The sequence below is a fragment of the Equus przewalskii genome, chromosome 2 (genome assembly GCF_037783145.1).
Source record: "Equus przewalskii isolate Varuska chromosome 2, EquPr2, whole genome shotgun sequence".
NCBI classification, from domain to species: domain Eukaryota; kingdom Metazoa; phylum Chordata; class Mammalia; order Perissodactyla; family Equidae; genus Equus; species Equus przewalskii.
Window position 1 is genome coordinate 15,973,453 of NC_091832.1, and position 25,853 is coordinate 15,999,305.

Consider the following 25,853-nt stretch of genomic DNA (forward strand, 5'->3'; position numbering starts at 1 on the left):
TACTGACAACTTTACTGTTTTGTAAAACTACATTATAAATTACAGGGCTTATGAGAAAAAGGTTAGCAGCAGACTACTACTTGAAACTTTATAATCAGAGTACTAACAAATACTATAATAATCCAGTAAAAATTCTATAGCAGTTGAAAGGATATGTTTACTTCCTAATAAAAGGATGAATTCTACAAGTAAAATATAGATCATTACTTTAAAAGAATAAACAAATCTAGTTTGGAACAAGGTTTGTGAAAGCTATGTAGACAAGGTAGAATGCACTAAAATTGGGAGCACACTTGATTCAAGAAGAGGAGCATGGGCTGGCCCTGTGGTGCAGCAGTTAAGTGTGCACCTTCCACTTCGGCGGCCCGGGGTCCACCAGTTCAGATCCCGGGTGCAGACATGGCACCGCTCATCAAGCCATGCTCTGGCAGGCATCCCACATATAAAGCAGAGGAAGATGGGCATGGGTGTTAGCTTAGGGCCAGTCTTCCTCAGCAAAAAGAGAAGGATTGGCAGATATTAGCTCAAGGCTTGACTTCCTCAACAAAAAGAGAAAAAAAGAAGAGCATGGAGAAAGTGGGCATCATGTAATCAGCTGTGTTTCTCCCTGGCTTACTGCACTCAACCGTGATGATGTTCTCTGTGTTCACCTGCTGTTACTTGGTGGCACAAAAATTAACTTGCTGGGAAAAATTCACTAGTACGCAATATGACTTCATTGGTACACTGGCATCATTCTCCTGTTTACCGGTCTTATGTGAGTCAGTTCGTGTTACTGAAACATGTACTGAAGCAGAACAGACTGAGAGAAATGGATGCGTCAGCACTTGGGCACTCCAGCACTGTTTATATGCCCTCCTTGCTACAGCCTGGTGTAACAGAAGGAGTGTGGGTTTTGGAGTCATGTGAACTGAGTACAAATCCTGTTTCTTCTCCTTACAAGTTATATGACTTTGGGTAACTTGCTCATCCCCTTAAACCCAGGACCCCTTACCTATAAAATGAAGGTCATAAGAGCACCCTTGTTGAAGGCTTCTGAGTGGATTAGTGAGAGGATGTGTGCTGAGTGCCTGGCACATAGGAATGCTTGGTAGGTGTTCATTTATTGCTTCCTTTCTTCCCCTCCCAAGTCATTGTTGACATTGCCTGCTTCCTTGCAGGCCATCACGGAGCCATGAACCAGCAGCACATGATGCCTTCCCAAGCCTTCCAGATGCGGCGCTCTCTGCCTCCAGATGACATCCAGGATGACTTTGATTGGGATTCAATTGTGTAGAACTTGTTTCTGCAAGGCATCAGACCTGGCGTCCCCTTTCTGTGCAATGAAGGGAAAGGTTTAAGAGAATCCAGTTGAGAAAACAAAGTTGCTAATCACTTTACCAATGTTACCGAAATTTCTTTTGAAGACAATCAGAAAGATTTTAGCTGGATAACTTACTGCTTTTATCTGACCCAAACAAGTACTACATGTTTGTCTCCCTGCCAGCTGCCCTATGTAGCTCCTAACTGTTGTGTGATTTGAACGGCTTTTGCATATTTGTGTCAGTTTGATGTTGACCACAAGTGCCAGACTGATTTTTCAGACAGAGCCTATTTTGCTGCAAGCAGTTTATAGATACATATGTGTAAATATATGTACAAAAATTACTGAAAGGCTTCGATGTTTTTCTAATTGGATTATTATGCCTTGAAAAGAAAGTTACTGTGAGTTTTTATTCCTTGTTAGGCTATTTTCTGCAGGATGCTTTTAACTGATGTGGGCAACTGAAAGGAAATAGATTTTTTCAAAGTCCAGTTCCCCTTATTTAATCTTTTTCAGAAATGTGGGTGTTGATTTCCACTCAGTAAGTCAAAGAACCCAGAGTTTGATAGCCTCCAAACAGTCCAAAGGGGCATGTTGTTCCTGAGCAGCATAAAGAACTGACCAAATTTGTCTTGATGCTTAGGGGATTATAGAGTTTATGTTGTACCTTGTCCATCTCTGTTTTCCTAAATCTGCATTATAACAGTTCTAAGATTTATTTGATCAATTAGAAGCTGGGCATTGCTTGGCTCTTTAATCAAATCAATGCCTCCATATTCACTTATGTATTTATTATTCAAAAGTGTTATTTTAATATTTATTGATACCTTCTGTGAATGCTCAGCTCCTGTTGGGTTCACTAATGAGAAATGTGTCTGAAAGCACAGAATTATTTTTCTTGGTAAGAGTTTACAGATAAGACAATCAGAGAGAGATTGTGTCACCTCTTTATCATCACTCCTTTTACCATGTGAGTATATTTCTCTATCTTAGCATTCCTGTTGATAGCTAAATAGGATTTTTCTGAAATTTGAATCGGAGTTCATTTGGGCAACAGAACAGCAGGGCAGTTTATAAAGCAAGATCCCGCACTTACTCTCTTTCCATTTAGGAAACACTGAAAGGAGGATAGAGCCACACACAGGTTTTATTTGCCTCAGTCTTCAGTGCAATTATTATTATGTAGCCTACTGTTTCTGTTGTCCTGTGGGCATGACATTTGGTTACTTTCTTTGAAATGTGGCCTGCCTCGTAGGGATTTTTATTAGTTGTTTTTTAGATTATTTCATGTCATATCACAGTTACTTTGCATGGATTCATTGTCTTAGTTTTATAATAAAACTAAAATGAGTTTTTTTTTAATGAATAGATTTTGAATTGGTTCTTTAGACCAAAAAAGCGGGATTTCTTTCAGTTCTAATGGGGAAATGATACGTTCTATCAAATCAAGGAGTAGTAACTGCTCACAGGTTGCTTTTTAGCTTCTCTGGTCTGTGTCAGCTGTGCTTAAATCCTTTAATTAGCTAGCCTTAGTGATTCTGTGGTTGAGTAACCTCTACTTGAACTAAACACACATTTTTGTTTCTGTATGTATGTATGTATGTGAGAGTGTTTGTGAACGGGTGTGGGTATCATTTTTAATGGAGTGTTGCCTTGAAGGAATCACTGGGAAGCCAGCCACGGTGAAGGCTGGTGAGGCTGGGGAGAAAGGAAGGGCTCTGTGTTCCTGTTGTTTGGACCCTGCTTGGCATGAAGAAGGAAGCTCAGTTTCCAGCCCCTTGGATTGGTGAAAATCAGAGGATTCTGGAAAGGCAGCCAACAGGCCCCTCTTAGATGGATCAGAGGCAAGATGAGATAGCAGCCTGCAGAGTAAAAGCTTAAAAAAAAAGGGAGGTGATTTTCAATAGTCTGCTCAAGTCACTGTTTTCTAGATCCCAAAATAGCTGTTTGAAACTTTAAATTGCTTGGGTAGCAATGTGCACTTTAAACAATTTGGGTATTAGAATGCAGTCTGTTCTAGTGAATGATTTGAGTGGAAGCCACTGATGAAGATTTGACAAATTGTGTGAAGCAGATTTCCCATTTGGCAATCACTTACTGATTTGCAGTGATCAATATTTTAATGAGAATTTAAGCTTACCAAGAATGGCCCTGGAGAGTGAGCCTCCACTCAGACCCATCTCACTCTTGTGGTTCAGGTGGTCCAGGAGCCCAGGACAGGCTTTCTCAGTGGGCTCCAGCCAGACAGGGCTACCTGGTGAGAGCAGGGCCTCCCTCTAGTGGCCATTGCAGTTGGTAGTTGTTAATGCAGAGCAAGTTCCGTCTTGGACTTAAATTGACTGAAGACTTAAATTGACTTGGGGGGAAAAGAAGAATAAATGCATATAATCAAATGGTGGGGCACTCTGTCCAGGAGAATAATCCGACTGGCATTTGTGGCAGTTTTTGAAATGTAAATGTATTCATGTGTGTTCTTGTAAATACATGTCTCTCAGATGTCCTTTGAAGTGGGAGGGAATCAATCTGGGGATTATTTCAAATGGAAGAGTATTTTGATATTGTTCATTCAGAGGGTGATGTGTACATATCTATATTGTATATATGTGATGAAAATGCATTGGCTTTTTGTGCAAACACAATCTGCTCTCTGTACTGCTGTTGGACAGTCAGTGTTTTAATGTTTCTACGGTTTTGCTATTGCACGATTTCATATTTTGCCTCTATGATGAACGGCACCCATTCTTTGTAACTGTTTAGTGCTGTAAAGAAATATTCCAAGTGTCATTAGGATTGTTGCTGCCAGAACTGATATGCATGAATGGCACTTAAAATAAATATATTATGTTAACTCTATTTACAACACCGATTGGTCTGTATCCTTTGCTGAAGTTGCGGGAACAAGATTGGAGCTGGTCCAGACCCCAGAGTCAGTCCTTCAGGTCTTGGAGATTGTGTCCCATGTGTTGCTGCCTCAGAACAGTCATTGCTACCATCTATTAAACATCTCACTAGCTCTGTGAACTTGAGGAAGGTCATTTCTCTGAGCCTCCTGTTCCTCCTTTGCAGTGCCTATAAAATGAGGATACTACTACTTAATCTCCTAGAGTTACAGTGGAATTAAATTAATCCATTTAAACATTTAGAATAGCACCTGGAACATAAAAAAAGGACTCAGTGTGTGCCAGGTACTGTGCTAAGTAGCTATTGTTTTGCTCACCTTGCAGTATGGGGACAACTCAGATGGAGGTATGATGGCTTACCCACATCCTTTGTTGGCAAGTGGCAGAGCTGAGGTTTGAATCCAGGTCCTGTGACTTCAATGTCATGTTCTTTTATACCCTCCTCTCTTACTTCCAAGGAAACTCCCTTCTCCCTCCCCCTACCCTTAACCCCATTCTTGACCCCAGCACTGCCTTCCCAGAGAGGTATTTCTAAAAGGTCAGAGTGGAGCTTCTTAACATTTGCTGAGCACACACTGTGTCAGGCCTTCCCATGACAAATCCAGAGATGAGAAAGCCACAGTTCCTGCCCTTAGGGGTGCAAATTTACCCAGGACAGGTAGCAAATGCCAGCCCAGGGGAACTGCCCAGGGAGGCTACTCTGAAGGTGTGCCCTGCAAGGCAAGATTTTCGTGGTGAGGAGTTAGGTCATGCTGAGAGTTGGGGCACTGGTTTAGGAAAGCCTCAGAGTGGGCCTGGGCTATTTGAGTCTTCTAAGGGTCCTTGACAGCCAGGAGACGGGGTTTCCGTTTATACCACTGCTCTGAGGCAGGCGTGGAAGCTAGATTAGCATGGGGGGTGGGGAGGGGATTGAAGCTGGAGAAGTGATGGGTTGCTAGTAAAGAACCAAGCACAGCAATCCTGTGAGGTAAGTGGTGATGTCCCAACTTGATTGATGTGGATACAGGCTCAGAGGCTAAGCAATGGGCAGGCCAACACCACTGGTGGAAGTTGATTTGAAGCTGCAGTCTGTCTCAAGAAGGGGCGAGCTTCCCACCAATCCCATGATCCTGCCCAAGGCCTCTGGCTGCTTCTAACTTAACCCATACTATCTACTTACTGCAATTTTACAGAGGGGAGACTGAAGCTCAGAAAGGTTAACTTAGCCTGAGTTCTCACAGCTAGTAGAGGGTCTGGAATAATTCAGTCTGGGCTTGACTCTAAAGCACATTTCCTTTTACCCCACTGCCTTCCAAAAGGAATTGTCCTAAAGCCGGGGATAGTGCCCACCTACCCAGTGAGGGTGTGTGTGTGTCGCTTGGAGGGAGGAGCTCTGCTGTTCTCCCATCACAATTAAATTTTGGTCATCAGTAATGCCTCTGAAGGACTGGAGTAGAGGACACAGTTAAATCTGATCCCTTTGTGCTGATCAAATGAAGAAAAGTAAGATCATTAAGATGCATATGTAATTCCCAAGGCTTTAACATGTTACAGTGTGAAAAGGGCTGCTACTTATAGATGTGCCCTTACCAGTTAGATAAAGCAGTCCTGGAAAAACCATGTAAGCATCAGTTAGCATTCATAGAAGGGGAGACTGCGTCTAAATGCCCTAGAATCTCCGAGCGATCTTGAAAGCCTCAAGCTAGAAGGGGCCTTTGAAATTACCTGATATAACCCCTACATTTTGTTGTTGAGAACACGGAGACCCAGAGAAGGAAAGTGACTTTGCTCAAAGTCACACATCTAGTTAGGGGAAAATTGGGGGGGTGTGGGGGAGAGGAATGGAGAATGTCATTTACCTGGCAGGAATTTAAAATTCCTACACATATTGTCTGATCTACACAAGAACCTGATACTGTAGTACTGTTATTGCCCCATGTTACAGAAGAAGAAACTGCTTCAGAGAGCTGAGGCACGATGCAGCTGTGTCCTGAATGCATTCCATCAAAGCACTCAAATTCAACTATGCAGTCTTGGCCAGAAAGAGACTGGAAACCTTATGTGGTAGTGAGTGTCCACCTGTGATGAACACGTGCCCCTCAGTGAGTGTGAGATGGAAAATTCAAACCTGTGACGAGAACTGGTATCTGGTTGCACGAGCAGCTCGCCGCTGAGTGTGATTCCAGTGCATAAACATACACACGTTCTGTACAACATTGCCCTTGGATGCGAGCCAGCTACTGCAAAGACAGACTATAACCAAGAATTAGAAAAACTGGCCCTGTTGGGCTTATTGAGACTTGATGTATTTGTCCCCAACATGGTGTCTTCCTAAAGGATTTTCAAGAGGGATTTTGCGCTTCCCTCCCTGTGTCTCTCCCTCCATGTGATACGTGACTAGTCAACATGTGCAAAGCACAAACTGGGGAAGTGGCTGCACCAGAGCCAGAATTCAACCCAGGTCAGGGCTGTCTCCTACTCCCAGCTCTCAAACAGGGCTGCTAAACAATGCTGACCCCAGAAGTGCAGAATAGGCCAGCTACCACTTATTACTTAAGATTACTTATTCCAAGCACTTGATGTAGATCATCATATTTACTCTTCAAATGTGTGGTCGATCCTGTTATTATCAACCTCATTTTGCAAATGAAGACTCTGAGCCACAAAGAGATTATCACTTGCCCAGGGTCATCTGGCTCGTAAGTGGGAGAGGTAATAATCATGGCAGCAGCAGTAGAGGCAGGATTTCAAACCTAGGCCATCCAGCCCCGGGGTCTGCCCTTCACTCCCGTGCTGACTGACAGTTCCTCAGCACTATGCCTTGAGCTATCTGGCCTAGAAGAGGGCCTTAGAACAAAGCAGTGAGGCTGCAGTGAGCACCGGAGGCCACCAGAGGGCGGAGGGCTGCCAGCTGTGTGCCTTTTCCATTTTGGAAAGTTTCCTTCATCGTTCGGGCTGTGTTCCCTTTCTCCACAGCCCCCAGAGCTGGGTGCTCCTAAGACACATGGGGACCCCAGTGACCAGCCCTCAGAATCTTCTGCCACAGAGCTTGCTGGAGAGAACCCCAGGAGCCCCTCCAGTGCTCAGCAACAGACACCGGTGGGGCCCACTGCAGAGCTGCCTCTGAGCCTGCTGCCCCGGCCCGGTCCTCCTGATGCCCACTGCCCTCCTGCTCCAAGGTCAGGGTGGGCAAGGTCACTCCACCCTAAACCCCAAGCTCTGAGTCTCCTGAGGCTCTGCTTTTCTGGGACCATTTGATGATGCTGGGGACTGGCATTGTTTAGGCAGGTATGGAGAGGGCCATGGCTGGGCCAGCCACACACCTTGCCACTGGGAGTCCTCTCTTGCCCTCCAGCCCTGCCTCAGCCTGAGCGGGCCTTGGTGTCCCCGCACACTGACTCCTGTGGCCATCACAACCATTATGGTTATTGCCACCATTTGCCAGGCCCTCTGCCCAGTACTTGACAGCCATTATCTGTGTTAGTACTCCCAACTGCCTTGTGAGGTTGGTGTCATTATCTCCCTTTTACTGCTGGACCTTGCCACTCAGAGAAGTGAAGTCATTCGTCCAAGGTCACAGCCAGTGAGAGGCTGGCAAGAGGATGGGAACTGATCTGCCGTGTTCCGGTCTGCTCTTCCCACTGAGGCAAATTGCCTCTTCCACAACACTCCCGAGCTGCCCTTGACCTCCCTCAGGGCCAGTCACCACACCCCATCCCACCCCACCCCACCCCTGTGTGGGGCCTGAGTCAACGTCACTGTGGGTGAATGACACCCCTCATACCACAGACCCCAAGAGGTCAGAGAGGCAACTTCCTGTCCCAGACAATGGCAATAAAGACGTCTGAGGACACTTCACACCCTTCCCATGCCTGAGTGACGTCCATAGGCAGTGGCCTCCCTGGGAACAGTCCTCTGGTTCTGTGTGAGTGTGTGTGAGTGCATAAGTTGTGTGACTCTGTGTGTGTTTATCTGCAAGCCCTGTACCTGGACGTCTGTAAGTCAGGGTAACTGCAGGTGGTCGTGTGACTCTGTGCCCATGTAGCCCTGTGTGTGTGTGTGTGTGTGTGTGTGAGAGACTGTATGCGAGTGAGTCCTTGTATGTGTGTGCTTGTGGCACTGTGTGTTTGTGTGGTCATGTGTCTGTGGCTGGATATGTGGTTGTGTAGCCTGTGTATTGTGACTGCGTGCCTTTGTGTGTGCTAATAAACTGCAGACAGGAGAGAAAGCTGCAGGGAGGGAGGGAGATGGCTCCTCAAATTCTGGCTCCTTCCTCCATTCTTAGCCTTATTAGCTGCTTGCATCTCCCCCAAGGGCCCATGTCCCTGGAGACGGGCACCTGGGATGGAGCTGGGTTCCCAGGCACTGTCAGGCTTAGGCCCTGCGAGTTCGTACAAATTAATTCCTCTCCTTTTCTCATCACATCCCTGGTCTTGCCCATGTCGCTGCTCTTGCCTACTATAGCCCTTTGAGCTGGGTCTCAGATCTGTCTATACCCGCTTCTGCCCCCGGGGAGCGCCTACACTGCCCCATCTATGGCTTCCTGGCCAGGCCAGAAGCTGGTCCGTTGTGAGCTGCTGGCCTGAGACTGAGCATTTCCCTGCAGGCCCCAAAGGCCAGAAAACTACAAGTGGTGATGGGAAGAACACAGCCTCTGGAGTCAGAAGAACTAGGAGTCCATCTGGGCAAGACCTTGCCCTCTCGGAGCCAGTTTCCTCATCTGTAAGATGGGGATGAAATGCTTTACCTCACAGTGTCGCTAAGACCACCCATGTGAAGTCGCATGGAAAGCAGCCAGCGTGGGCCCCGGCACATCTTAGGTCCCAAGGACTGATCTTCCCTTCCCTGTCCCTCCCTCCCTCTCTTCTCTTCCACGTGCAGTCTGTTGCTGCGTTGCCAAGACCAGTTGATTCTCCTGCCACACCATCCTTCCGATCACCCCTTGCCCTCCTGGAGCACAGCCATGGGAGGAGCACACCCCTCCCTCCTGGAGCACAGCCATGGGAGGAGCACACCCCTCCCTCCTGGACTAGTGCAGCAGCTGTACTGAGGTCTGCTCTCAGCACTGAGTGCCGGGGTGGGGTTCCTAGATCACAGTTCATCTCATGGTCTTCCCCTGCTCTGAGACCTCCAGTGGCTTCCCACTGTCACCAGGTTAAGGGCAAAACTCTTCAGCCTGGTACGTACAGCCTCCTCGGGCTGCCCGCCACAGCGGCTTTAGACACACTCTGCTTCTGCCCCGTCCTTCCTCCCTTCCCTCTGCGCTTCCTGCTGCCTTTGCCGTACAGCTCTCTGGGTCCAAATCTTCCCATCGATCCAGGCCCAGTCCAAATGCCACCTCCCCTTCATCCAGCGAGCATTCTTGGGTCTGACCCCAGGGGGACCCTCTCTGTGGCTCTCAGGATGCTCCCCGGGAGCCCCATGGATTCTGGGCCCATGGCCTATCCTCCCTCCAGCTCACGGTCCCCAGGGCTCGTGGCAGGAGCTCCAGCTGTGTCTCTTTCCTTCCCCCACAGCCTTCGGGTAGGGTAGGTTGTCTCAGGGGGCCAATGCTCATGGCAGGCTGGGGGTAGGGGAGGAGGCGGCAGCTTCTGTCCCGCCCTGAGGAGCAGATGGTGAATGGAGCTCTCCCACCACCCGGCCCGGGCAGGCCACAGGGATGTGAGCCGGCGCCGCCGAGCAAACAACCAGACACACCCTCTGTCCACTGCCCAGCTGCCCCCTTGGAGCATCAAGGGGAAGGGCCTGCCCACCCAGGGCCTGGTGGAGGGAGGGAGTCCTCCACCCGAGCCTGGACTTGGGCTCAAGCCAATAAGCTTCAAATTCCAACTCGGCCATCCACTTTCTGTATGACATTGGGCACCCTCTTCTGAGACCCTCAGTTTCCTCTTCTGTAAAATGGGCATCATTGACCTACCTCATGGCTTCTGACTCAGTGGCTATTCCTTTCTTCTTCCCTTTCCCTAAACATGGGAGTCTGGGGCTAGGAAGACAGTGCAGGAGGTATGGGCTAAATAGAAGTTTAAGCTTTTCTTTGGCATTTATGAGGACTGGCTTCTGTTCTGGAATTTACAGCTTTGTGACTGCAGCCACCACGAAGTTCACCTGGCAATGAGTCTGAAAAGTTGTGCCTTCCTCTAGGCTGAGGTAGCCCCATGCTTGTGTCCACTTTTATGGTCTCTGTTGGCTGGGTGCCCTTGTGCAGTGCACTATCAATACAACTGTACACGGCACCTCTGTACGTACCCTCAGGAAAGTCCTGGTTTCTTAACCTCTCTGGGTCTCTGAGCTTCAGTTTACCATCTACAAAAATGGGGTTCTACATTATTTCCTATATATTTCCAGAGCTGTTAGGAGGTTCATAAACATTGTAATGTCTTCCTGGGGCAGTTCTGGACTCTCAGAGGAACTTGAGATTGTTACACCCTCCAGGACTTGTTTACAAGCAGGATGGGGAGGCTGTGAAATGCGGGCCACACCCTCTTCAAGGTCACTCAGATCAGTATGGCAGTCTCCAGACTCCCAGCTGGCTCTGCTCCAGGCCTTTCCTATGGGGGCCAGCCGAGGCCTCCAGCCTGCACAGAAGCAGAGCCAGGACTGGGAGGACCGGGCCCTAGTGGACCCAGCTGTAATGTGTGCCCTGGAACCATGTCGAGGTCACCCAAACCCAAGAGTTAAACAACCTCTGGGCCGGGAGGAACAGCATGAGCATGCTCACAGAGACCAGAGGGCGGCCAACAGCGGGAGGAGGCTCGGTCACCACTGGCGGAGGGCAAGGGTGGCTGGGCTTTCCCGATGGTCTGGGTTCCACACCTGCAGAGGACACAGCCCTGAGCGAGTGCTCGATCAATGCTCCCTGCTATTGTTCACGTTATGATTATTACAAATACCACAGCTTCCTGATCCTCTGAGGGCTCGGGGGCACCCGCTAAGTGCCAGGCCCTGTATGACTTGCTGGGGCCACTGAGAGCAGGACACAGGCTCTGCTTTCCGGAGCTCGCAAGCAAGTGGGCAAGACAGGTGGTTCAGTAAGTTTTAAGATGGGGAAGTGCAGGGGTGGAGCCCAGAGGAGGTGGGGATGGTCTTAACCCAGGCTCGCTGGGGCTAGGGGTTGCGAGGAAAGTTGCCTAGACAATCCGAAATTTGCAATGTAGTTGTCACTGTGTCCATTTTTCAGGTTCAGAAAGGTCAACAGCTGTTCACTGAGGCAGCTGAAACTCCTCGAACACAGCCCTGCCTGGGTCCAAAGTCAGGGGTCTTTCACCTGCAGCACCCAGGTGGGGGTCCCTTTCTTCCGGATCCACTCCTGGGGGTCTTTTGGGATCCAGGTTGAAGGTTGAGCAGGGGTCTGATTGTGAAGGGCCTTGAATGCCAGGCCAGGGAGTCCGGGCTTTCTCCTGAAGCTTTTGGGAGCCACTGATGGGTTTTCATGTGGGGAGGCAGGTAGTGGGGGTGGCATGGTCTGGAAAGAGGAGCAAGAGCTTGCCTCAAGAGGTGGCCTTGGATGTGGGAAGCCCAAACAACCCCAGACCCACCTGCTCCCAATCAGGGACGACAAGGGGCGTGGGGTGCCGGGGACCACTGCCTCAGGAGTCAGGTGTGGCCTGGGGGCTAGGAAGCCTGGGGTACTGGGAGGACCTGAGATCCAGCGCCCCGCAGCTTTAACCAGAAGGGGAAGGAGGGGGCCTGAACTGACGCCTGGGCCTGGGCTGGGCCAGGGAACTGGGGGCCAGGGAAGAGGAGCCATTCCCATTTCCCAGGGCAGCCGTCAGAGGTGGGGCTGGGTAGGGCAGAGCCCAAAGGGCTGAGGCCTAGGAGCCGTTTCCTCTTTCCCACAGCGTAGAGCTACGCCACTCCCACCACCTCCCCCCACTCCACCCCTGCCTTGCTCCAGGTGAGCCTCGACCAGGGTGCTAAGCGAGAAATAGGCTTCAGGCCCTGCAGCCCCCTCCGTGTCCCACTCCCGCTGCAGCTCAGCAGGGGAAAGACAGAAACAAAAGCGAGCCAGAAACAGGGCTCCTGCAGCCCAAGGCAGCCCCACCCATGCCCATCCTTCATGCTAAACCAAACCCCAACCCAGCGGAAGCCCCACTTCGTCCCAGATCCAACTGCAGTCAGAAAGCCAGCTCCAACCACGTTGCCAACTTCTGCTGCAGACTGGGCTCCCACCTCAAGCCCACCAAGGGGCCCCAGTCTAACTCCAGACCGGCCTCCGTGTCGCTTCCCATTTCCACCTCAACCCAATCCTAACGGCAGCCCTGACTCCAGACCTAACCCTGACGCTCGCCCATCCCCAGCCTCAGCTCCAGTCTAACCCCGATCCTAACCCAAACCCCAATTCAAACCCTAACTGGAACACCTGTCTCTAACGTCGCTTTATTTTACCCTAACTTTACCCCAGCCCCAACCAGTAACCTAAGGCTGATTGTAACCCAGCTTTCACCCTAATCTGTCTCAACTCCACCCAAGCCCAGTGCCAAGCCCAGCACCAACCTCACTGCACTCCTGATCCCTACTTGGTGCTCACCTCCATCCAGTCTCGGTAGCTCCTTCCTCACGCTGATATCCAGCCTCCCTTTTAACCCAAACTTCATCTACAACCCTGACGTAGCCTATCCCATCCCTCCCCATCCCCTGGGGCTCACTCCCACCCAGCTCTCAGCCAGCAGAGGCCACCATGTGGCCGGACTGGACATGGAGACCTTGGTGTACACACACACACCCTGCACACATACATCTCAGTGTACACACACACACCTCAGTGTACACACACACCCCCTGCACACACACACCTCAGTGTACACACACACACTTCAACATACACACACACATGCCTCAGCACACACTCGCCCCCCGCCCCCCCCCCCCCCCAGGGGGGAGGAAGTCCAGTCTAGCTCTGAGACAGCCTGGGAGGGCAGGTGGACCAAGGTTTTCTTTGTAGTTCTCACTCTGTCGGCTCTGGTCCCTCCAATTCCTTCTTCAATGTTGACTCTCCCCACCAGGGATTTCTCCCCACCCTCCTCTTCGGAGCCGAGCCAGCTTCCTTTGAGGCTTAGAACAATGGAGCTCCCAGGGCTTCCTTTCTTCCTCGTCCTAGGGGCTCTGCTCACAACAGAATGCAATGAACACACACTGTGCCAGGACACAGTCCTCATGGGGGTCAGAGTCTAGCCGGGCAGAGACACACACCTAAGTAATCCCACCCAACAAGATCCCCCAGTAGGGAAATGTACCTGATTTTATGGAAACTAAGAGAGGTTATTTAGTTGAGGATGCAGTGGGGGTTATTTGATCTGGGCCTTAAAGTCTGAGTAGGAGTTCACCTAGTAACAAGGGAGGAAAAGCCTTCCAGGCAGATGGAACAGCATGTTCAAAGTCAAGGAGGTGTGTTCAAGAAGGGTAGGGGAGGTGAGCCCAGCAGGAAAGGCCAGCATGGGGGAGATTAAGCTGAGCTAGTTGCAGGAGGTGGAGCAGAAGGGGAGGGCACACATAGGGGAATAGTTGGCAGTCAGAAACTGCCGGACTGAGGAGGTTAGGGGAGCGGGGGCAAACGAATTGGGAGGGAGGGGGAGGAATTGAGGACAATCTGAGGCTGAAGGACAGGCAGGACAGCAGGATCATCACAGGACGAGGATAGGCTGTGGCTCAGACAGGCAAGCTGTCACCAGAGGGGCTAACAGGGACCAGAGGTTGCTGCTGCTATTGATAAAAATACTAATAACTGAATGGCCCTTTCCTGAGTGTTTTCTGTGTGCCAGGCATTGAGTGAAGCATTTTTGTAAGTTCATTTAATCCTGAAAATAACCCCACAATGTAGGCATTATTGTTGTTTGGTCCCCACAGAGGACACAAGGGACACTGCGGCTCAGAGATGGGAAACAACCTGACCAAGTTTGCACACACTGGAATTGGGCAGTAGGTGGGACTTGAACCCAGAGCTGAGTCCCTCCTCAATGTCATAGTGGCCGAACCCAGTACACTCATGCACCACATAACCACGCTTCCGTCAACCACAGACCGCATATATGACGGTGGTCCCATAGGATTAGTACCACGGAGCCTAGGTGTGCAGTGGGCTCTACCATCTAGTTGTATAAGTACTGTAGGAGAGGAAGAAATTTTACTCCACCCTTTTAGGTTCTTCTGGCTGGTCTAAGGATTAAATTGACATGAGACAGATTAACAGGAGAAAAACAAACAAAAGTTTTAATAACATGGGAGAAACCCAGGAAAACTGAGTAACACCAAAATGGCCAAAGCCCTCACCTTCAATACCATCCTCAGCTACAGACAAAAGAAGATGTTGGGGGTGGTGAGAGTCATCGGGGACTCAAAGGGAAGGAAGGCAATTCACAGGTAGGTGAAAAGACTCGAAGTTTGGAAAACAAGTGTTTGGCCACCCAGAAAGAGAAGAACACAGAGGGGAGCCCAACAAGCCAGCTTTTCTGGGTTCCTCCCTGTCTACCACCTGGTTCATGTTATGCTAGGGACATTTTTGGGTGGCAAATTTTGTTTCCCTTCAGTACACTCGAGCGTGTTCGCACGATGATGAAATCACCCAAAGAAGCAATTCTCAGAACGTATCCACGTCGTTAAGCCACAGGTGACTGTACCTGCCTCGGTCTGCAACCTCATCTCTCATCATCTGAAACCCCTTGCAGTCCCCCTTCTCCCACTAGACTGAATTACTCACATTTCCCTGAATATTCCAGACCTATCTCATCTCCTGGCTGTCCCACATGTGGCATCCTCTACCAAGAGGATGACCTCTTGGTAATGCAAGAAATGGCCTTCTACCCCCAGCCCCTTCTCTGAGAAAATTTCCACCCATTCTCCAGAACTCAGCGCCTGCACGACCTCCTTTGGGAACCTTCCTGAACTGTTCTGCCCCTGGGCTGGGTGAGTTGGCCCCTCCATTCCCCACCCCCATCCGCGCCCACTCCCTAATCACCCTGCATTGCCACCTGACCACCCTGTATTGTCTGGGCCTCCCTCCTCAAGGGCTGGGCCGGGTCTGCAGCCCCGCCCCAGCCCCACCCCATCCTGGCCCAGAGCAGCTGTCAGTGAGCGCGTGTGGTTGGTGAATGACTGCAGGATCAGCCGGCTGTGGGTTAAAATGGGAGCCCAGAGAGGGGCTGAAGCTCTGCCAGCCTCCTGGGACTGAACTCTTATCTGCCAGGGCTGTCTAGAGCCTTATTTTATTAGGCCTGACTTGACAAGCAAGCACATGAGACACTTGACAAAGGCTCCTGGGTTACTCAGTAACCTTGCCCTCTTTAAAAGCCTCACTGTTTCCCCCTGGCATCCAGAACCAGCCACTTCTCTCTCTCGGGCACTGCTGCCATGAACACCTTCCTGCTCTCTGCACTGTGCCTCCTCTGGGTGCAGGCCGCCCTGGCAGGTGGAGTCACGGTGCAGGTAAGTCCTCTGCCCCTATCCTGGCCAGACAGCTCTCTGTCCCCAGAGCCCAGGGCCTGTCCCCTGAGAGAGTACCCCCTCTCTGGGGCTGGAGTGGGGTTCTGTTCAAGGATTGGCTCTTCCTCTGGGAGCCCCTTCTCAGTCCTGCCTCAGACACCTTCCCTTTCAAACTTGGAGGAGAAAACACCAGGTAGAGAGAAGAGAAATAACCATTTGGGAGAGGTGGGTGATCAGCTGATTGACTGAGTGCTTACCATAGGCCAGGCTCCTCCAGTATCTCGCTGTGGCCCATGAGCACCCTGGGAAGAAGAGATTATCAGTCCCATTTTTGAGAGGAGGAACACTGAGCCTCAGAGCCGATGGGCACATGGCTGGGAAGTGAAGGAGCTGGATTCAGTTCCAGATTTTAACTCAGTCCTGTACTCAGCCAGGGCACGGGCCTGACATCCTGAGGTCCTGACGGAAGGGCGTGTCCAGTGGCATGGATGCCAGCAGCAGGCTAGTTTGGCACCTGCAGAGGCCCCTGCTCTCTATCACATCACAGCAGGTCCCAGGAGGGCCTCTGATTCCTTCTCAGACATCACCCGGGCAGCAGGCTGGAGCTGGGGGCCAGGTGATCAGCTGGCACCGCTCTCAGGCAGGGGTGAAGACAGCCTGCGCATGGCCACAGGGAACCAGGATGCCCGGGTCTTGGTCCCAGCTCTGTGCCTCTCCCTAAAACTCAGCACAGTGGCACCCACTAATAGGGAGCTATTGTGTCCCTGACACTTCACATCCGTTTTCTCCATTCCTCATGAAACATGCAGAACCTAAGCCTCCCAGAGCATAATGACCTGTCCGTGGTCACAGCAAAACTAGGATTCAAGTCCAGTGTCTGCCTGTGAGGCCTGAGCTCTGAGCCCCTCATATTGCCCTGCAGAGAAGCGTCGGGTTCCTAGACGCCGCAAGCACTGCTTGAGCCCCCTGAGGCTGGAGAGGCGCCGGTCCTGGGGGAACGGCCAGGGAACAGGCTGCAGCCTGGCCTCACACTCCACCTTTCTCTCTCAGGATGGAGAGTTCTCCTTTTCTCTGGAGTCAGTGAAGAAGCTCAAGGACCTCCGGGAGCTCCAGGCGCCCAGCACTAGGAACCGCAGAGAGGTTGATGGATCCCTGGCTCCCATCCTCTGTAGGTACCCGAAGTTTCCGGAAGAACTCAAGCCTATCTGCAAAGAGCGCAACGCCCGGGAGATCCTCCAGAGGCTGGGTGAGCAGCCTCCTCTCTGATTGGTGGGGCTTGGGAATTCCCTGATTGGTGCACTTGAGGGAGACCTGTGTTCTGATTGGTGGGATTTGGAGGCAGGCTCTGCTCTGATTGGTGGGTCTGTAAGCCCTCTGCTGTAATTAGTGTTCTAAGTTGTAATTGGCAAGGCTAACTTTAGGGAAATCCTCACACTGATGCGTTGGTAACGCTGCATCCCGGTTCGTCTGGTCTTAGCTGTAGCTCTTTTCTGGGTAGAATCTCCGCTCTGATTGGTGGGCATGGAAAGCCCAGCCGGTCAGAGAGGACAGGCCTGGGTTTCTCCTGGGGGCTCAGTGGCGGATGTCCAAGCTCTGGCTTAAGGGAGGGTGGAAGCTTTGACAGACTCTCACGGAGCCCCATCTCTCCCGTCCAGAGACCATCGCCCAGGACCCACGCATGTGTGAGATCTGTGCCTTCGCTGCCTGTGCCGGATGCTAGAACGGCTGGTGCTCGCTGCCTTCTGCCCCTCCCCTGCAGGATGCTCCCACTGCCCGCAGCGCAAGCTGCCATGCCCCTCAAAGGAGGAGGGTGGAGTGAGGAGAGAGCAGCCTGCGGAGGCCCAGCCCCTGGCCCCATCGGAGCTGCTGGGTGCTTCCCAAGACCCGCTCCAACCGTCAGCTAATAAACCAGATTCCAGAGTGCTCCTGGTGTGGCCTTTATTCCTTCCTTCATCCGTCAGTCCACTCATCATCCAGCTTTATGGATGCTACCCTGCCCTGGCAAGCTCAGGGGTCAGTGTGTGAAGCTCCTGGGGCTGCCACCACACACAGGCACCCAGGGGCCTGAATCTCTGGACCACCCACGGGGGAGGTGGAACTTTTGCTTTTCTTTCACATCTCCTGGGGTCACCAAAGTCACCAAGCCATATGTAAGCACAGGAGTCTGTGGGGCCTTAGATGTCCAACACAGACACTTGACTGGCTATGAGATCAGCCCTGAGCTCTAGAGTGACAGGTGTAGTCTTGCCTCCTGCTCTCCCTCAGCGCCCGCACCCCAAGCTACAGCTCTCACCCTTTCCTCTGCGCCTCTCACCTCTGCACTGCGCTCTTCTGGCTCTCCTGGACAGCGGACTCCTACTCCGGCGCCAGGGCTTCGCTCCACGGCCTCTCCTCGGAAGCCTTACCCCACACCCCAGGGAAGAGTCTTCATGCTCCCACTGTGCTCTTCGTGCCCGCTGGGCACTCTGATTACCCACACCACTTGCACAGCTCTGGCCACCACGTGGTAGAATGGCTTCTGTGCCTGGGGAAGGCTCTCTGATTCTGAGGGGGTGAGGGCCCCCCTGGGGATGATGACATGAGAATGTTACACAGGGCAGGGAAAGCAAGAGCGGTACAAGTCTAGCCCGCGTGCCAGCCCCGGGTCTTCCACATGCTGTGTGAGGTTAGGAATGTCGCTTTTCCTCTCTCTGTCTCAGTCTCCTCCTCTGTAAAACTGAGAGAGTAATAGCACCTGCCTCCCAGGCCAGGTGAAATAATGCATAAATGTGTGTCATGCCCGAAAGTTCAGCCCATATGTAAAAGTGAGAGAATTCAAAAAATGGTACAAACAAATAAACCAAAGGAAGGGGAGTGGGGTCAAGCTGAGAATGACTCAGAGAGGGGTGAGGTGCGGAGGGAGGCCTGTTGGCAAAGGTAGAGGGAATGAGGACAAAGGAGGGAACCAGCATCCTCCTTGGAGTGGAGGGTGGAGGGACACTGGCCACAGGGTGACTGGGGCGGGAGTCCCTGGGCTGCAGAATCCAGAGGATGGGACGTCTTCCAGACCAAGGTTAGGCAAGGCTTTGTGAAAGGGGAGGGGAGGTGGGCGTTTGATTACGCTTGGGGTGGATGGAATTTCAAAACCACTGTGGAGGTAGGGAGACAGAGGGCATTCCAGAGGGTAGGGTTGGGGGAAGGTGCAGGGCACTGGATGGGCTCAGCCTGGACAGGGTGGAGCCCCAGAGGCACAAAGGGCTGGGTTTGAGCCTGATCACATCATTTGCAAGCCGTGTCTCCCTCTCTGAGAGTTGTCTTCCTCATCTGAAAAGGGAATATTCACAGATCCTGCCTCCTGAGGTTGCAGGGGGATTCAATGAGACGTGTGGTGGGGTAAGAGTCATTTAATGCTTCCACTCTGGAGCCGAACTCTCTGGGTGGGAATCCTGGCTCTGCCTGTTACCAGCTGGATGACTTGGGCAGGTTACTTAGCCTCTTGTCTCCTCAGTTTCTTCATCTGCAAAATGAGGATGACAAGAATCCCTACTTCATAGAGTTAAGGGAAGATTAAAATAGGTAACATAGAAAAAGCTCTTAGAGCTCCACCGGGCCCTAGTGAGCACTTTGCCGATGCTACTATTAGTATTATTTCTGTGTGGATCGCTCACCTGTGCCTGCTACATAGTCAGTGCTCAGTCAGTGGCAATTCCCTTCGCTGCCTCCTCCCCAGGCAGGTGGGAACCCAGCACAGCTGAAGGGAGTGTAGGAGATGAGGCCAGATGGCACATGGGCTCAGTATAGACTTGAGAGGTAACACTGGGGAGCCATAGAAGGGTAGGGAGCACCCTCAGAGCAGCGCTGCAATGTTCCTCTGGCATCGTGGGCATGGAAAGCCTGCAGGATGCAGGGCAGGGAGCAGCTCTGACCTGGCTGGGTAGTGTGATAAGGGCCTGTGGGGGATCAGAATTGGCCACATCGAAGTGCGTCTCTTTGGCTTATTTTTTTTTTTTTTTTTTATTTTATTTTATTTTTTCCTTTTTTCTCCCCAAAGCCCCCCGGTACATAGTTGTGTATTCTTCGTTGTGGGTTCTTCTAGTTGTGGCATGTGGGACGCCGCCTCAGCGTGGTCCGATGAGCAGTGCCATGTCCGCGCCCAGGACTCGAACCAACGAAACACTGGGCCGCCTGCAGCGGAGCGCGCGAACTTAACCACTCGGCCACGGGGCCAGCCCCTCTTTGGCTTATTTTTAAGAACAAAAGACTCTAAAAGAAACTTTGACCTTCCCCCTAACTACCTAAAATAAATTCAAAATAAAGGCCTGTCCCTGGGACAGGCCATCACCATAGGTAACTCTGGGTATTGGTAGACTGGGAGGATCCTTGCTAAGCCCACTCTTATCAAAGTTCTGTCTGGCAAACATTTGCTTTTCCATTTCCACATGAATTGCCTTCCTCCCCTTTGAAGTCCCAAACCACTACTCCCAACAGCCTCCTTTGTCTTTAGCTGAAGATAGTGTTGAAGCTGGCAGCTCGGCCATCTTGGCAAGTTACCAGGTTTCCTGGGTCTCTCCCATGTATACCTGTTATAAAGCTTTGTTTGATTTTCTCCTGTTATTCTGTCTCGTGTCAATTAAATTTGTAACCCCAGCCAGAAGGACCTGGAGTGGGCAGAGGATTTGTCTTTCTCCCCTATGGTTTGGTGACAAGGATGGGACAAAACTTCGCTGCCTGGATGCTGCTCACTCCTGGACTTCTGCAGCCAAGAGATCCTGGACCCCTGATAAGAGCTGACAGGAAGTAAGAATTCCTACCATGTCGGTCTCCCGGATCTCTGCCCACAGAGTCCAATGGAAGTGAGAGTGGTGAGGGTTTTTGCTTTTCTAAATTTAGGTTAGCAGGAGAAATATTGGTGAAGCTAGCTTCTTGGACTCAGCGACTCTAGGAAATTTGCTTGAGTATTCATTGGTTGTAGATCTTTTTCCTCCCAGAGATAGTCACTATTTTTCCTGTCCCTCTCTTTGTTGTCATTTGTCATAAGACACAGACATCTCTATAAGCCTGTTGTCTGGGACTATGTGCATGAGGTGAAAGCTGTTGCTAAGGGCATCTTGAGAGACAAAAAGCTGCAAATTTGGTGGGCACAGGTGGAGCAGTTAGGAGCCATTAGAGTGCATGCCACCTCAGGAAGTCTCCCGTGAAAGGCTAAGTTGGTCACAGAACAAGGTAGGTGACACAGGTGTCTCCCCCAACCAACTTCAAGAAAACGTCTATGCAATGACGAGGTACTCTGTAAAGCACACACAATCCCCAACCCTGTGGCATCTCCCTCCCAGGTATTATTCTGGCCCCAAGAGACCCAAGGCTTAGCTAACGCTGTTAATGTGCGTATCAGATGAGGTTTTTCTTTTGTCTTGTTCTGGGTCTTGAGAGCTTGGCTTTGTGACCTTTCTGATCTCTGCCATTGGGAGGATGCACGTACCAGCACACATCTTGGCAGCCAGTCGAGTAGACTGGGGTTCTGGGAGACCTTCTCTTTGTCCAGCTTTGTCAGCTCTAAGGGGAGTTTGTCGTAAAGGGTCCCAGTTGATTTCAAAAGGGGCATTTGTCCTCTCAACCTTCATTACTTGTTGTGCAATCAAACCCTTTGTTTTCTTAGACTAATTTTGGGGGTGAACCTTCTGGATCTCTTTTGGGGACATCTCTTGCAGCCATGGTTAAGTTTATTGGTATAAGTTGTTGTTAAGATCCTACTCATTAACGTGACCAGACGATGGATCATTTAAATTGGGAAAACTTCTAAATTGGAGGAAAAAACTTGTGAGAGCTCTCATCGTACTTTCTATTGGTGCCCATGAGAAAGCCAAATTAAAAATGAAACACACACAAACATAATGATGACTAGACTTAAAATCCTGACTCATGTTACATTTGAGAAAATGTAAAAGTATAAATGTTGATAAGATTAAAAGGTTGTAATGTTTGAGCTAATTTTATGTAGAGAGGTTATATCAACTTTTCCTGAGTGTGTTTTAGAATGTCTTGCTGCGAATGCTTCCTCTATCCAAAATTATAAGACCAAGACCTGTTGATAAAATCCTAATGAAAGCTATGATTAGAGGTGTAAGAGTTGATGGAACTCAGATGAAATTTTGTAGAAAAATTAATATATTTATGGGCTCTTATGTGAGGTGATCGCATCTCTTTTTGCCTGATTGTATTAGAGATTGTACTGTGGGGGCAGACATTGTGTCTCACTGGGGAAAGGGGACGTTTCCCATGCCTGACTGTAAGACAGCATATAAATCTGCCCTCCAGACACTGTTAACTAAACTTACAAAAGGGAAGTCAATACGGTCGCCTGAGCCCACACAGCGTCATAAAAGCTGGAGGCTAACATCAGGTGCTAATACAAATGCTAATAAAATACTGCCTCTGCTACTAAGGTACATTGGTCTAGGGTTAAATTATACACTTATGACAAGAGATTTCCACCTATTGAGATTCTCACTTATTGAGGTATATTGGGTAACTATTAAGGTTCAAAGCTGATTTGGCTTGAACTAAAAAGCCTGACTTGTGGCTTATCAAACATACATTGTACATCTGCTTAAACACTGCAGTAAAGAATGCACTCTCTGGGCTGGCCCCCTCGCCGAGTGGTTAAGTTCGCACGCTCCGCTTTGGTGGCCCAGGGTTTTGCTGGTTCAGATCCTGGGCTCAGACATGAACCGCTCGTCAGGCCATGCTGAGGCAGCGTCCCGCATGCCACAACTAGAAGGACCTACAACTAGAATAGTCAACTATGTACTCAGGGGCTTTGGGGAGAAGAGAAAAAAATAAAAGAAGATTGGCAGCAGCGGTTAGCCCAGGAGCCAATCTTTTAAAAAAAAACTCACTCTCTTAAGATAAGGATGCATCCTTCCCCTCCTACGCCCTAATGGTAACAACACCCTATTGGTAATGCCCTATTGGTAACACTCGGGTTAGTCCCTTTCCTGACATCAGGGTCATGTTGACCTGCTAATTTGCAACTGAATACCTCTTTGAAATTTTGATGAAAATGTATCCTGGGTGTGTTTAACGTATCTTCTTTGTTCTGTAAAGATAGAAGACTGTGCTGAAACCCATGCTTCTCCAGAACCCCTTCTATGGCTTTCCCGGGTTATAGTCCTCACTCTGGCTTATAATAAACTCATCCCAATTTTGATTTATAGGTTGATTATGGATTATCTGCGTCAACATTTCTTGGTGTAGTTGTGGCCGGATTTCAGAGAAATCCATCGGCGACCCCCTGAAATCTACACTGAACTGGCATTTGGTATCAATAGGGGCCCATTGAGCCCCCCACCAGATCACTGAATTCTTCAGGTGACCCTGGTGAGTTCTCCTGAAACCTGGACCTCCTTATTTTAAGTCGACAGTCTGGAATTTATATGAGCTGTTTCAATCTTTAAGACTAGGTGTCTTAGGGGGGTACCAGTACATACCCTAGGTAAGAGGAACCTAGAGGGGGAGTTCCTAGAAAAGGGAAACCTAGGGGGGCATTTCCTAGGCCAGGGGATCCTAGAGGGAACTTTGGAGTGAATGGGGCAGGCTGACCTTTTTAATCTGGCTTTAAATTGGAAGGAATTGTGTTTATAGAGTCCAAACAAACTGTTTGATAGAGAAATGAGAGACTGAATGTGTTCACCTCCAAAGAAAAGGGACATTGCTCCTCCTGGCTGAAAGGTGTTCTCAGGTGACTGAGAACCTTAGTGGGAGCATCAGAGGATCAAATGCCTCTTGATGTGCAGTGGTCCCATGGGGAACTCCACTATCATTCACCTTAATTAATTACAGGCTCGTCCGGGGAAGCTCATAAAGGGTTGGTCACCGGAGCTGTGAGCCCCCACGGTGGTTTTAGGATGCCAGCAGGAGAAACTGAGGCATGTAAGAGAGTGTTTACGACCTTTTTTTAGGGAGTAACACTCACAAGGAGTACATCTCTGACCCACTACACTGCCCCTAGGAATTGTTCAGACTTCATAGCAAAACAAAACTAAAAGAAAAGTGGGAAATTGAGCTTTTAAAAGCTGACCAGTTCCTGAATGGGCAGCCTCACTTCCAAACTCGGGCTGACTTCATGCTGTGACTTGCAAATGATTAACGGAATGAGTATAGGTGTCAATGGCTGGCAAGACAACCCAGGATAATTGAAATTACAGTGGCCACTGTGGGGCTCCTTTTTAAGAGCCAAGTAACAGAGAAATTTTTAGAGTTGAACTCACCAACTTCCAGCACAATTGCTCAAAGTAAATGTTCTGGAAGCTGTAAATATTTACAAAGGACAGCAAAAGATCATCTTACCAAGCTTGTTTCAGGTCCTGAGGGCTTAGCTTAATAATCATCAAGTTAGAGGTCCCAAAATATGGTCAGACTAAATGCGGTTGCACCCCATTTTGTGGTCAGAAATAGACAGAAATGTGGGTTGCACTCCATTCACTGATAACGGTCCTACCAAGCTGCTGCCAGCCTCAGGGGAATCACATTGGCTATTAGACTTCAGATTAGATAAGATCATTTAAAGGTGCACTAAAAATAAAAGCAAAAACTTCAACTTTCCAAAGTAATCTTGTTGAACGTTTTGTTGCAAAAAGCTAATAGAAAATTAAGTTATAAATAGTACTTAAAGGAATATATTAGGCCATGATTTTACAGACACCCCTGTAACCTACTCTCTGAGTCAATGAGACTCAGAGATTTTTCTGGAAAACTGATCTGCTAAAGACGACTGGAGCTGTTACATGCTGCCAGGTAGTTACTGTTTGTCCTGGCTGACACCTGACAGGGTATTCGAAAGGATTTAGCAACTTAGGATCAGAAATTTGGGCAAACCAGAAGCTCATATTCAGAGCTGGATAGGAATTTTATTCCCATGCCTTCTTCCCTAAGTTAAAATAAAACTAAGCACCCAGAGGGGAAAAAAGCAAATTAAGCTGATGCAGTTGGACAGGTGTCCTCAACTTACAAATCCCTGTAAGACTGGAAAGGCCATTCTAGAGGCAGTCAGATTCCACACAGTTCCTTTACCTCAAAAAAGGATTACGGCCTCACCTCTCTGGGAACTGTTATCTAGCTCATCACCAATTCTTAAAACTGGAGGAGAAAAAAGAGAAGAAGGCCAGAAAAATGGCCATAAGAGCAACCTTGCCCCAAACCCAGCATCTTGAGTGTCTTCTCTACAAATACTAGCAATTTCGCTTCATAATTAGTGTATTATTGTACCTGATTCATGGCAGTAATTTTAAAACAATAGGTGTGGAGGCTTTGTATGTGTGTCTATATGTATGTTATATGTGTGTGATATTTTTACCTCTGGATGGTATAATTTCTAAAGAACTCTATTCAATTGGCTAAAAGTGAGAGCTTACATAAATTCTAAATGTAATGGAAATTAACCCAAAGGTCTTTCAAGTTAACATGAGATAAATTAATCTTTGGTAAACAAAATCTTGTTTAAGTTTGTTGGTTTGATTGAAATAGTCATATCCTTAAAGTTGTCAGTATTTGGATAGCATGCAGGCATGCAGCATAGGTTTACTAGTCAAATAAGCTCATGTTGTCTGTTACAAATTCATCAGCAAAATAACAACTTTAAATGATGGCTAATTTTGTGTAATGTCTCATGAAGTTTTCTTGGATAATCTGAACATAATTGTCAGAAACAAATGATTTAGATAGATGAAAATGGTTAAGAGTTTGTGGGTACAATAATTATGTTTTGTGGTCTGTATACTTGAAAAAAACAGCTTCCAAATTCGTTTTGGTAACTTGAAACTTAAGAGTTTTATTAAATTTTAGGTTAAAATGATAGAAATTTACTGAGCATCTAGATAATCTTCAAATAAGATAAAATAATGAAATATTATTGCTAAACATGGAGCTTCTTGTTACAGAGAAACCAAAAGGTGTTTGGGTCTATTAGTAAACATGTATTATATTTTATTGAAAGATTTACTACAAAGGTAACATGTTTCTAGAAATTATAAAAGGTATTTCTAAATTTGCCAAGCCCCAAAAATGCTGATGTAAGAGAAAGTTTATAATTGCTTACTTAGTTTTTACTTAGAAATTAAGGTCTGTAAGGGTTAAAATTTCTAATTAATATATATAATTAAAGCTACTAAAAATTAATAAGGAAAACATCTTCATATTCAAAGAAAGTAAAATGTATGTTTTCAGTGAAGAAGTCAGCCAGAATGGAAGTATTTTTGTTTTGTTTTGTTAAGAAAGATAAA

The 25,853-nt window shown here is 48.9% G+C and overlaps 2 protein-coding genes across 20 annotated transcripts in view; both read left to right on the forward strand.

Moving 5' to 3' along the window:
• The window catches only part of FOXJ3 (forkhead box J3), a 133,944-nt gene extending 129,788 nt beyond the window's left edge, over positions 1 to 4,156 (forward strand). For all 19 annotated transcript variants that reach the window (XM_070610006.1, XM_070610005.1, XM_070609995.1 and 16 more), the window contains one exon: positions 1,161 to 4,156. In XM_070610006.1, coding sequence (XP_070466107.1) covers positions 1,161 to 1,276 — 116 coding nt within the window. In that variant the 3' untranslated portion in view covers positions 1,277 to 4,156. The remainder of the gene's footprint in view (positions 1 to 1,160) is intronic.
• Positions 4,157 to 15,251: 11,095 nt separating this feature from the next.
• Positions 15,252 to 17,520, forward strand: GUCA2A (guanylate cyclase activator 2A). The gene is made up of 3 exons (XM_008525188.2): positions 15,252 to 15,600; positions 16,648 to 16,843; positions 17,253 to 17,520. The coding sequence occupies exons 1-3, from the start codon at positions 15,526 to 15,528 to the stop codon at positions 17,315 to 17,317; spliced, it is 336 nt and encodes a 111-aa protein (XP_008523410.1). The 5' UTR covers positions 15,252 to 15,525; the 3' UTR covers positions 17,318 to 17,520.
• Positions 17,521 to 25,853: the final 8,333 nt, after the last annotated feature.

What these genes read in the sequence shown, in the direction of transcription:
- GUCA2A (XM_008525188.2), top strand. Translation starts at nt 15,526, where the DNA reads ATGAACACCTTCCTGCTCTCTGCACTGTGCCTCCTCTGGGTGCAGGCC. An exon ending in CAGGTGGAGTCACGGTGCAG is followed by an intron (nt 15,601 to 16,647) that starts GTAAGTCCTCTG and finishes TTTCTCTCTCAG; the next exon opens with GATGGAGAGTTCTCCTTTTC. An exon ending in GGAGATCCTCCAGAGGCTGG is followed by an intron (nt 16,844 to 17,252) that starts GTGAGCAGCCTC and finishes TCTCCCGTCCAG; the next exon opens with AGACCATCGCCCAGGACCCA.